At 43.5% G+C, this 13,610-nt stretch overlaps 1 protein-coding gene across 1 annotated transcript in view; it reads right to left on the minus strand.

Moving 5' to 3' along the window:
* Positions 1-3,088: 3,088 nt before the first annotated feature.
* LOC135242329 (muscarinic acetylcholine receptor M4-like) overlaps positions 3,089-13,610 on the minus strand; it is a 40,457-nt gene continuing 29,935 nt past the window's right edge. Inside the window, exon 2 of the mRNA XM_064313359.1 lies at positions 3,089-5,934. Coding sequence (XP_064169429.1) covers positions 4,442-5,934 — 1,493 coding nt within the window. The 3' untranslated portion in view covers positions 3,089-4,441. The remainder of the gene's footprint in view (positions 5,935-13,610) is intronic.

Raw genomic sequence — 13,610 nt, forward strand, 5'->3', positions numbered from 1 at the left:
TTGGTACAATAACATAATATACTGTTTTACTGTTTTATTCTCATTTCTGGATGTTCTGTTTTGTATATTCAAGTCAGCACAAATAAGCAATTTGTGAATGAATAATGGCTATACTTACACAGTCATTAATCCAGTATTTGGTCTATGATATTATCCTTAAACATCGTAGTCCGGTTATGAAGGTTACAACACCAGTTACAATATGCAGAATGTGAAGCTATAAGTTCTCAATACTTACATACATGTAAGTACTGAAAAAACTATAGCATTAGTGAACATGCGTAGTCATAGAGTACTTACTAACTACAGTGTAAGCATAGATATATTTAGTCCACTGACATTGAGCTACCATCTAACATGCTACAAATGAGACAAGAGAACTGGAAAAATACATTTGGTTCATGTTACGTAACACTTTTCATGAATGATCTGTTATTCTGTTAGCCCATGCAGTCTCTCTCTAGTGAACTCCTATCTGTCCCCTGCCCATCCAGTCCCTCTAGTGAACTCCTCTCTATCCCCTGCCCATGCAATCCCTCTCTAGTGAACTCCTCTCTGTCCCCTGCCTATACAGTCCCTCTCTAGTGAACTCCTCTCTGTCCCCTGCCCATACAGTCTCTCTCTAGTGAACTCCTCTCTGTCCCCTGCCCATCCAGTCCCTCTCTAGTGAACTCCTCCTTGTCCCCTGCCCATGCAGTCCCTCTCTAGTGAACTCCTCCATGTCCCCTGCCCATGCAGTCCCTCTCTAGTGAACTCCTCTCTGTCCCCTGCCCATCCAGTCCCTCTCTAGTGAACTCCTCTCTGTCCCCTGCCCATACAGTCCCTCTCTAGTGAACTCCTCCTTGTCCCCTGCCCATGCAGTCCCTCTCTAGTGAACTCCTCTCTGTCCCGTGCCCGTTTCCTGGATGTGTCCTGCCAGTCTTCAGACAACCTCGTATTGCCCCGCTGCACAAGAAACCCGCCCTTGACTCCTCAGTCACCAGGAACCATCCTGACTCTTTCCCAAAATTCTTGAACATGCTGTTTTCAAGCAGCTCTCCAACCAGCGAGATCCTCAGCAGACTGGCTTCAGGCTGGGCACTGAACCGAGTCTGCAGTCTTTTCAGTCAGTTAAGAGCTCAATGCCACAAAGGCAGATTCTCTTCTCTGTTCTTGTCCTACTCGACCTCTTCCGCATTTCACACTGTTGACGATCACTGTCTTCCCTGCCAACCTTGCCCATCTGCCCATCTTTCCACTGTAGTCAGAACAGCAGAAACCCTGTCCATCTTCTCAATGCAGTCAGAATAGCAGAAGCCCAGCCCATCCTCTCACTGCAGTCAGAACAGCAGAGACCCAGCCTATCTTCCACTGCAGTCAGAACAGCAGAAACCCTGCCCATCTTTCCACTGCAGTCAGAACAGCAGAAACCCTGCCCATCTTCCAGTGCAGTCAGAACAGCAGAAACCCTGCCCATCTTCTCAATGCAGTCAGAATATCAGAAGCCCAGCCCATCTTCCACTGCAGTCAGAACAGCAGAGACGCAGCTCATCTCCCCACTGCAGTCAGAACAGCAGAAACCCTGCCCATCTTCCCACTGCAGTCAGAACAGCAGAAACCCTGCCCATCTTCCCACTGCAGTCAGAACAGAAGAAACCCTGCCCATCTTCCAGTGCAGTCAGAACAGCAGAAACCCTGTCCATCTTTCCACTGCAGTCAGAACAGCAGAAACCCTGCCCATCTTTCCACTGCAGTCAGAACAGCAGAGATGCAGCCCATCTTCCACTGCAGTCAGAACAGCAGAAACCCTGCCCATCTTCCCACTGCATTCAGAACAGCAGAAACCCAGCCCATTTTCCCACTGCAGTCAGAATAGCAGAGACCATGCCTGTCTTCCTCTGCAGTCAGAACAGCAGAAACCAAGCCCATCTTCCTACTGCAGTCAGAATAGCAGAAACCCTGTCCATCCTCTCACTGCAGTCAGAACAGCAGAGACCCAGCCTATCTTCCACTGCAGTCAGAACAGCAGAAACCCTGCCCATCTTCCACTGCAGTCAGAACAGCAGAAACCCTGTCCATCCTCTCACTGCAGTCAGAACAGCAGAGACCCAGCCCATCTTCCCACTGCAGTCAGAACAGCAGAGACGCAGCCCATCTCCCCACTGCAGTCAGAACAGCAGAAACCCTGCCCATCTTCCCACTGCAGTCAGAACAGCAGAAACCCTGCCCATCTTCCACTGCAGTCAGAACAGCAGAAACCCTGCCCATCTTCCCACTGCAGTCAGAACAGCAGAAACCCTGCCCATCTTCCCACTGCAGTCAGAACAGCAGAAACCCTGCCCATCTTCCACTGCAGTCAGAACAGCAGAAATCCTGCCCATCTTTCCACTGCAGTCAGAACAGCAGAAACCCTGCCCATCTTCCAGTGCAGTCAGAACAGCAGAAACCCAGCCCATCTTCCCACTGCAGTTAGAACAGCAGAAACCCTGCCCATCTTCCACTGCAGTCAGAACAGCAGAAACCCTGCTCATCTACTGACAAACAATGAAGACTCAGCTCTTCAGATTGGATCATGTCCCCATCTGAATAACCTTTCTTCTTATTTCTTTCATTTCCATTTTAATAATTTTATAGTTATAGTTGTGTAAAGATAGGTTATCTGTCTTGTGGTACTTTCTTCAGTTACAACACAAATTCTTTGTTAGGTTAACATGAGACTTATTATTAATGGGCCTGGGTGCCTTCTGCCTGTTCCTGAGAGTTACACTGAGTACACTTCTGAAAGTCCCTCAGGAGAAGTGTCTGCTAAGTGTTTGTATGTAATGCAAATGCTGTGTGTCTCTGGGTATGTTATAGTAATGTCACTTGCTGTATAATTGGTGACATAGCATTATATACCTTGGAGTTCTTTACGCGAGCATTTAGGAATGTTTTGTAGTACTTTTGAAGGTGTTCTTTAGTGTTTATGAACAGAGAACCCATAGCTCTTATGACAGCGCATTCATGGACAGTGTTATCAAATATTTTTAACAAGCATGAACTTATTTTTGTTTTATTGAAGGCAAAGACTGTGATTGGACTAAATGGCTGAGCAAACAATCACCATCATGGTTTTCTTGCCAGAAAGCCATACCTTAAAGATTAAACTAGAAATTAATCTGGGAGCAACAATGCTTATGTTCATTTATTTATTTATTTTTTGGTAAGTTCACCTTTAAGAATTTTACAATAAACAAATACAAGATTAAGTACAAACATCCAGATATTAAATACAGTGCATCAGAGAAACTGATATTTTGTTTTGTGGAAACACAGTTCATGGATATACTGGCCTAGTATTTACAAATCTTTGTACTAAAAAGAAATATAAAAACCACACTGTTTTGTGTCCTGATTCTGCATGAAATGGCGCACATGCACAACATCTTGCAGTTCCACCCAGCAGCACTGCATTTGTGTAAAGTGATCTCCACCTCCAGGCAATTAGAAAAGATGCCGCCGTCATCTGTGAGGAAAACCGACAGCTCAGATAAACTGGGACAGTTTACTTCCACCCCTCCTCTAGGGATACTTTGGTCCAGCTCTCAGGAAACCACAATCTCGGTTGGACCATGAAGCGCTCCTAGCTTCTCATTCATAAAACACAAGCTAAAATTGCAGGGCTAGCTTTGAAAAATGTGATCCTTTTCAGCTTTTAAAACATTTAATCTCTCTTGAGAACTAAAACATTTATGGACCCCCCCACCATCTCCACCACCAGTTGGTCATATTAATATTTTTCCAGATGAAACCTTCGAATTCTGAAATAAATCATTGATGTGCGTAATACCTTCAAGCTTTGGCAATTTGTAGTTTCCTACACAGTATTTAAAACCCTTTAAAACCCTTCTGGCTCCTGGTCTCACTTCATACAATGCAAGCTTATTCCAACTGATGGTACTGTACTCCCAGGAGTTGGAGTGATCACCAGGGGCTGGAGTCCACAATGTTTAATGGGAATAGAACCAACTAAAAGATGCATCTCATAACATTTAATTCATGCTTGTTGTTAATTGTGCAGCAGAATAAGAAATTATGAATACACATTACGTCAGAAAGTCCATACAATCTTTCCTTCTGTCCTTTTCAGTGCCTTGATGTGTAGCACTATTCTACTGTGCTGTGTTTTAAGATTGTCACCGCATATCTTTCCAGACTTTTCTATAAATCCATAATTTCTTCAGCAGTCCACCGCATACACCTGCTGGAACAATACTGCAGGAAGCCCCAGCAGCAAACCTACCACCGCTATTGGTATCAGCCTTTTCATGATGTATCTTACAGTATGGAAGTCTATTCCATTGCATGGCACATGCACTGGTTCTGTGGATGGGGTGTGCATCTGGACATTCTTCTGCAGAGCCTTGGTCTGAGTGCATGACATGCACCCATGCCCAGCTGACAGCAGCTAAAGCACGCGTTCTTATCTAGCGGCAATGTTTTTGTACTGACACATGAGGAGGTTCTTGAATGTCTTTTTGAAAGTGGCATTGCAGAGTGCATAGCAGGCGGGGTTGATCGTGCTGTTGACGTAGCAGAGCCAATAGCCGATGGCCCAGACCGTGTCGGGCACGCAGGACTGGCAGAAGGTGTTGATGAGCACCATGACGTTGTACGGGGTCCAGGTTATGATGAAGGCCAGCAGGATGGCGAAGATGGTTTTGGTGACCTTCTTCTCCCTAGCCGCCATCTGCCGCTTCCTCTTCACCTGTGTCCTAGCGATGCTGGCGAACTTACGGGCCACAGTCTGCGGCCGGGCCACAGGGATGCTGCTGTTCTCGCCACCGTCGGGCGGGACGATCTCGATGGCGGTCAGGCACTCCTCCCCAGCCTGCTTAGTGACGATCTTTATCTTGGACCACTTGGAGGCGGGGTTTATTTTGAGGAGGGAGGGGTTGGGGGCGGGGTCGGCGGCTGGTGCCGGGGCAGGGGCTGGGGCAGCGCTCTCTGAGGTGGCCATGCTGTCGGCTCTGCCTTTGGCGTCTTTGGGGGGGATGCTGGCCGTGCTGGACTCATTGGAGCTGTCCTTCTCCTCTGGCTGGGCACCGGAGTCAGCCTTGGCAGAGGCGGACTCCTCCAGCGTGCCGTTCCTCACGGACTCCGCGCCCGGCTTGGAGGAGTCGTTGTTGTTCTGCCGGAGGATGTGGGCCTTGAGCAGGCCGCCGGTCCTCGGCGACTTCTCCTTCTTGGCCTCCGGCTTCTGCTTCTTCACGCGGCTGCGGCTGGCCAGCGAGATGTGGATGTAGAGCACGGTCATGATGACCACGGGCAGGTAGAAGGCGGCGATGGCGGTGCCGAAGGTGACGGCGGGGTTGGACAGGAACTGGATGTAGCACTCCCCCGCGGGGACCGTGCGCTCTCCCACGATGAACTGCCAGAAGAGGATGGCGGGGGCCCAGAGGACGAAGGACAGGAGCCAGGCTGCCGCGATCATCAGCCCGGCCATCTTAGTGGTGCGCCGGGCCGGGTAGGTCAGCGGCTTGGTGACGCAGAAGTAGCGGTCAAAGCTGATGATGAGCAGGTTCATCACCGAGGCGTTGCTGACCACATAGTCCAGCGCCAGCCACAGATCGCAAACTACAGGCCCCAGGGGCCAGTACCCGACGATGATGTAAACCGTGTAGAGGTTCATGGAGAACGCCCCGATGATGAGGTCTGCACATGCCAGGCTGAACAGGAAGTAGTTGTTGACCGTCTGGAGGTGGCGGTTGACCTTGATGGAGAGCATCACCAGGATGTTCCCTACAACTGTGACGAAGCTGAGCGACCCCGTCACCAAGGCGATGAAGACCATCTCCACCGCCTTGTAGGAGCTGTCCCCCCCGACAGCTTCCTCCACGCAGGGGCCGCTGCTGTTGTGACCGCCGCAGCTGCCGTTGGGTGGGTAGGAGCTTCCAGACGCATTGTGCATGGAGGCTAGAGGAAAAAACAAGATCCAACAGAGTATTAATATAAGGCCACAAAGACAAGCTCACAAATTAATTTTGAGGTTACCTCGACTCATTGAATCAATTTATCCATGAAACAGGAACAATTTGCAGATTGGAACGGTGACTCCAGCTGTAATCATTGGGCCTCGTTCACAAAGCCTTCCTTAAATTATTCTTACTCTTGTCCTTAAAAATGTTCCTACAAAAACTAACATGAGATCCATGACACAAGTGCAGACCTTTGTTTTTGTGCCTATCCCAGGTGTATGACATAACGAACGCTGACAGTAAATTTTATCCGCAATCCTGTTGATGTGATTAACATAAGGAAAGAGCCACGAACAAATACAGATAAGAAAAAAATGATGAATGCGGAAATGTTCTTGGAGACAAGTGACATTTGTTATTTGATTTATTTTGCATTTGTCTTTTTAATAGCAGTGACACAGTTTGTATCCCTAATGTGTAAGATATAAATTTGTGCGCAAGATAAAAAAAGTTTATTTTTATTATTGAAGGGTAACATTAAAGGAGATTTCCACTGCTATACAATGTTAACAGATTGGCATAACTGATTAAGTCTCTCCAAAGCAATCTCTGAGCAGATGCATCGGCAGCAAAATGAGCAAATTTGGTATATAATGACATACACTTCTACCCCTTCTCATTTCTGAAAAACTACAATGGGCAGGTAATTTGAATTTGGAGGTATGCTGGCCGCCCATACTAGGTGAAATTGACTGAACTCACGGAGAGAGATTCGAGTAGCTGCTCTCCCAACTGTAAACAGTATTAGCTTGTGAGCATAGTGGACTTGCTTGCTCGTCTGTGCCCTCAGTGATTGCAGAAATGAAATATCCGTTCATAAATAACCTACCCAATGCCTACAATAATTGTTGGGCTATTGTTAGGCTTTGGTGTGATGGCTGCTCACGCATCACAGCAATGTGTTTTATAAAAAACACAGAGACTTGACTGTCTCCTGGAAACATGCTTGTGGTAGAATGACAGTGTGAACTGAGATAATTGAAACAAACATTGACAGTGTAAATAGGTCTACATGACAACATTCATTTGTAACTGGCAGTAGATCTTGCAATACTCCAGAATGATTCCTCAGAGCCACATAGACTACTTTCGTCTTTATTCCACTAAAATGACAAGCCAGGCAGGTGGCGTGGGTTTCACTGATGTGTCATTTAGAAAAGAAACAAAAAATGAACGAACGGCGATGAATGAACGAGACAAACGGGATGTTTTCATCAGATCATTTATTGAAATGGATTCACATAGATGTGGAGAATATCAGCTCTCGTATGAGCGAATGTCAGCCATACATTCTCCCTTACCGCCTTCCTCTCCTCTTCACCATTCTCTCTCACCACTCTATAAAAATATCTGTTCTTGCTGGATTTGTAATGACAAACAAATACTTGCAAGTCATGACCATGTCTATAATTAGAAATTAAGACTGATACACATTTTTTACATTGTAGCCCTTTAATTGGACTAACTGTAAGTGAAATCTGGATTCTATAGATTAGCCAGTCAGGTGCTTCTTACACATGCCCAATACGTTAAGAGATGTAACTAGACAGCAAAGCCGAGACCAAATTAATGTATGTCTCCTCGTAATTACATTTCAAGCATTCCTCTCACCAAAGGCTCTCTGCTTGCCTGTTCATTAGATTTCTAAAGAGATTAAGATGTCACAGACAATGAATGTGAACGTTATCCAATGTACAATTCACTGTCTCACCCTGTTAATCCAGATTGACTTTTCACAGTGTTTTTGCTTAATTGTTTATGTGTATCAGGAACACCGTCATGCTTAAGTGTCAGAACACAATTGTACGGTAATTTAAATACCTTTTACCTCCTGTGCATGCTAATGGTAAAATGAGAGACTTGAGCATTAAATAGAACTCGACATGTTGTGGAAACAATGCACTGACTCTGTCAGACAGTCCTTACTCACTGCAGAATAGAGAGAGGACGCGTGGGGAACACAACGTATTCTTTTATGACCCATAAATGAGTTTTATTACATGTAAAACATTTTGCCTTTGTAGGAAAGCTATGTAAAGTACTAAATTATTATAACTGACAGTGTGAACATAGCCATTGAAGTCTAAACAACAACAATCACTTAGAATTTGACATTTTCAAGTCCAATAAGCTATGTTAGCACTGCCAGTTTTGGAAAGTGACACCCATGCTCACTTTTGAGAGTGAGTATTGTAGTGTATTGTGCATATTACAGCAGAGCAAAGTGAAAAGAGCTCGCTGCGTATATACCATAATAGGAGCCACTCGCCTTATCGGATCTCATGATGGCTGCATATATTGTCTGTAACCATAACAACGTTTACTACAGTGCAATGTGGCAACTGCCATGGCATGTTTAGAAAGAGTCCTTCATTCATTTGAAAATGTTTTAGGTGTGAGTTTATCCCTCTCCTCAGTACAATCCGCCACCGACAGAGAAGCCGTACGTTGCCCTTTCTGTTGAATTTGCTCATTTTAACCAGCAAACTTTGCGTTGACCACTACGGTGCAGACGCAGTGTCTTGTGTCAGGCATAACCAGTTCTCCAGTGCGGTTCTGGCATGCAGCACTCAGACTAACACATCCAAATTCAGCAGTCAAATCCTGAGAAGTGACTTCATTTGTAGAATGCGGTTGTGGACTGTAATTTTGGTGCAGCTTTTGGTTATGGAATGATGGTTACTGATGGTTATGGAATGCCATTACCTCTCATGGTCAAGAATATATTTTGAATAGGGGCAAACCAGCAGAATTGTAACAATTTTCACTTATTGCTGAATTTCTTAGAAGTAATGCAAAAATCTGTGAAATTTCACTACAGAGAGCGTACACTTGTTTGCTACAATACGCCACATTAAGTTTGAGGCGAACGGTTCCTGTACAGTTTAAACAAACGTTAACTAAGTCCAATGTTACAGCCATGAAGTACATTGCAAAGAAAGCTGTAATAGAGGTGTGGTACAATTGTAACAACAAAAAATAACTGCACAAATATCTGCAATATTTACAGGACAAAACACAGTTAGATCAAAAGAGCATACTGTGCATGGATGTTTAAAACTGCAACCATTTAGAAAAATCATATTGTTTTTAGTTTATTGCCAAAAATGCTCCATTTCAGGGATTGGTTGAGTTGTGGTTTTATGTTTTAGATACACTTATTTGGTCCGTTTACTCATGTCAAAAGGGAAGTATAAAGAAACATTTTTCAGCCAATCTTTATTTTCATTTTATGTAATTTGTTGGCCAGTTACTAATCATGTGAGGTACAAACCAGATTTTTAAAATGTAGATGTTACAAGGGGCGACACAGTGGCAAGAAGGTCCAGAGTTCATTTCTTGGCCTGGGCCTTTCTGTGTGGAGTATGCCTGTTGCCCCTGTGTCTGTGTGGGTTTCCTCTGGGTACTCCGTTTTCCGCCCTCAGTCTAAAGACATGCAGGTTAGGCTAACTGGAATCTCTAAACTGCGCATTGGTGTTAGTGTGGGCAATTATTAATATGAAGCTGAGAAATATGAAATGCCAACAGTCGGACAGAGACATGTGCCAAACCTCAGGCTGACCAAAAATCAACCATTTGGAACATCATTAAAAACAAAGAAAGACCACTGGTGAGCAAAGAGTAATTGAAGGCCCTGGTTGGCCAAGAAAGAACTCTACAGTTTACGACTGAAGAACAAGGGGGGGTCGAGGTGATTTAAATACCAACAGTAATTTGGCTGTTGAGTTTGTTTTAGGCCTATGGTTTAAGGCATGATTAAGGTTTTAGATGTTCACCACAGGCACCCGGAACAAAGCATGAGGGAGTTCAGGAGGTATGTTTTATTCTCCAGCCTTATTCAAAGAGGGAGGTACAGGCATGATGTGAACAAGCTGAAGCAGTTTTGAAGAACTTTAATATAAGTGTTATATGAGTGGACCCCAAATGCCAGTTTAGCTTGCATAAGTGCTGGCGTTCTTTTGAAAATATCCCCTTTCTGATTAATTGGGAATGTCCTAGCAGCTACATTCATAATGACTCAGCTTGTGGTTATGAAATGCATCACTTTTTATAGTTTTAACTCTGATCTGTTATGTGGGAAAATACTTGATAGAAGGTAGATCAAGTAGAACCAAGAATGATATTCAGTAACTTTCGGTCACTAGATACTCTCCAAATTATTTGACAAAACCCCTTGAAGAGCCAGATCAAAAATACTGTAGCATATAGCATAATTACAGATGTTTACTTAGACTAAACACCTTCTCATTTTATTTAATTTGAAAGGCATGCTTTTTTGTCAAACTATTATCTCAAGCACATCCATGAAGTGTCATGTAACGGTTATGTAATTTAAGTAAATATGGTTAAAAACTGAATGCTTCAACTCCTTAATACACAACGGAGTGGGTTTATTTGCATTCATTCTGTTTACAGTGAAATTTCAGTCGGGTCACCATTTGAAAGCATTAAAACGTACAGTTCTATCTACATAAACTATTATACCATGCCAATGTTTTAGTGACAATGATTCCTTATTTTGTAAAATGTGGAGTGGCAGAACTGGCTTAGGGTGTCCTGACCTTCTTTGAGTTTAGGAACTCCACAGACAACACAAATCACGATGGAGGCGAAGTGCTTGCCATGGTAAGAATCCAGCAAACAAAATCCAGTCATTCTAGTCCCAAAAATGTAAGTCAGATAAACCTCGACAGAATGTCCAATGCTTAAAAAATTCTCCAGAGAAATCATTGTTGTCTGTCCTGCCGTACATACAGAAAGTATTTTATACAAAATAATCTTGATATCTCCAGTTTATATAGATTCTCTAGAACAAAAGAGGCCCACCTATAAGCTTCTCTGAACAGTACTGGCTGAGCAGTCCCTCCATATAGACAATGGGACCCGCAACGACTTGAGGTGGATGGTATAACCTCTGCCCAGTACACTGCTAGTAGCAAGTTATTATAGAAGCATTTTAGATCATGGAATTACATTACAAATGATGCATCGGTTGCTCGGCTCGCATGAAAGGACACACATTTCTCTTGCGTACACAAACCATGACTTTTTCAGCATGCAGCTGAAAACATGCACTTGAGTCCCAATGTTCTTCAGACTTTATACTAACAAAGGTCATTTTACAACACAAATTTATATTGCAGTGGCTAAGTCTAAACAAAAGACTTTTTGGAGGTCTTGGAAGAAATCATTTCGAGGAGGTGGAGGAGGAGAATGAGGCGGAGAGTGAAATCAGCTCTGACTCCACAGCAGAGGGCATGTTTAATGAAGGAAATTATGTCAGTGAGTGATCTAAATACATTTTCAAAATATTTTTATTATTACTGAATGCTCTTATAAGGCATACAGAATCATAATAAAAATATTTGAAGAGTATTGAGGATAGTTTGACATGCTGTAGGAAAGCAAGCTACTTTTCAGTAAACCTCTCCAAAAGCATACTGTGCACAATATATAGAATTTTACACCTCTAAAGACCCAAAATATCATTGGGTTACTAAGTGTCATTTTAGAGTTTCCAAATGGAATTTTTGGAAACACATAGCTCAGAAAAAAAAAACGATGCAGAATGCTCATTTTTGGCAGTATTGTCATCAAATGTGAGCCAGGATTTGTCTAGTGTTGCAGCTGTGGCTGCATTGGGCCTCAAAGCCCATCAGACACATCCCCAATCATCTGTAGCCATTCCAAAAAAAAAAAAAAAAACATCTTTTAGGTGAGGAAAAAAACGTCCACTTTCACTGTGTTTGAGCTTATGTAACTTTGTTTCAGCAATATTTGGAATGATTCTGAAGAGTTATCTTTCAGAAGAGACCACGATTATGCCTGTTGTCATGGGGTTCAAGAACAGTAACCATTTTATTTTGGGTATGTCATTCTCAGGCTTGTGTTGAAAAGGGGGCACTACTTAAGGGGTTAATGGCCAGCATTGTCCACACAAATTAATGTTATTTCTGTATAGGAGAACGGAGCGGCACATATCTATGCAGCACTGACAGGGCTCCTGGGCTCCAGGATTGTTGATATTACAGTTTGTTACAATTGCTTAGAATTTTGCACTAAAATTAAAAATAACACACAGCTAGTGAAACCTGACACTCAAGGAGCAAAACCACAGCCCAGATTTGCACACCTACAAGCACATTCTCAGCCTCACACTTTTTGCAAAACACTAAACACACTTCTTTACATTGGACACAGAATTCTAACATGATGTCACTTATTTGCCATTTCAAGGCACTGCCTTTCAAAATACCACATCTATGAACCAATTGATCAAACACGGCCGTCAGGTGTACAGACACTTAGGTGCTTAATTGTAAACTCACCAATCAGGCGTAAGCACTATAAAAAGGCAACAGGTGAGTTTATCTGTCTTCAACAAAAATGGACGGCAACATTGCAGTAAGAGGAAGAGGATGAGGGAGAGTGAGGAAGAGAGGGGGAGCCCGTGGAGGAAGAGGGGTAGGGAGAGGAAGAGGTAGAGGTAGACCTGGAGGAGGACGTGGACAAAGAAGATGAGGACCAAATTTATCAGATGAGATTCGAGCAACAAATTTATCTTCATAGATGAGGCTGGGTTTAACCTGACAAAAGTAAGAAGAAGAGGGAGAAACATCATTGGCCACAGAGATATTTTGAATGTCCCGGGCCAACGTGGTGGTAACGTCACAATGTGCGCTGCAATCACGCAGACTGGGGTCCGCCACCGCCATGCCAACTTAGGCCCTTACAACACGGCCCACATACTCACAGTTTTAGACAGACTGCACAACATCATCACAGCAGAAGACCAAATGGATGCAGAGCAGATGAGATACAGTACATTGTCATCTGGGACAGTGTATCTTTCTACCGATCTGCTCTGGTCCAAAACTGGTTTCATCAGCATCCACAATTTTCACTCCGATACCTCCCACCATACTCTCCCTTCCTTAACCCCATTGAGGAGTTTTTTTAGGCATGGCGCTGGAAGGTTTATGATCTCCAGCCCTATGTCAGGATACCCCTCATTCAAGCCATGGAGGGGGCCTGCGACCAAATTGATTCAGGGTCTGTGCAAGGATGGATTCGCCTTTCAAGAAGATTCTTCCCTCGCTGTCTTGCGAGAGAGGACATAGCCTGTGATGTGGGCAAAGTGCTATGGCCAGATCCAGCTAGGCGAAGAGATGATGCTTAGGGTTTTTTTTAATTCATGCTTTCTTTTTTGTCTCCACAAATGTTTTTGCTGTGTTTATGTACTATATTCTGTTTAGAATATATTCTGTTCTGATTTTCAGTGCAAAAGGCAACCTTTGGAAATGCATGGATGTATTGACTGATTTTACAATGTGGAGAGAAATGAATATTTTCATCAGTGTGCAGTACTGGTCTTAGGTGTTGTGTTTGATCAATATATTCATGTACTTTACTCTAACAATATCTCTGAAAAAATCAAACCCAGACTATATCATTAGAAAAGTAGAAAAGTTAAAAGTGTTTTAGATTGAGCACAGCAGTGTGTAACTGGTTCGAACAGAATCAGATAGTGTGAACCGTGTGTGTGCCATACGGTGACAAAATTGGGTTTTTATAAATTATTGTATAGTTTTGAATGAAGTGTTTAATTTTGCA

Source organism: Anguilla rostrata, chromosome 16 (genome assembly GCF_018555375.3).
Source record: "Anguilla rostrata isolate EN2019 chromosome 16, ASM1855537v3, whole genome shotgun sequence".
Lineage (NCBI taxonomy): Eukaryota > Metazoa > Chordata > Actinopteri > Anguilliformes > Anguillidae > Anguilla > Anguilla rostrata.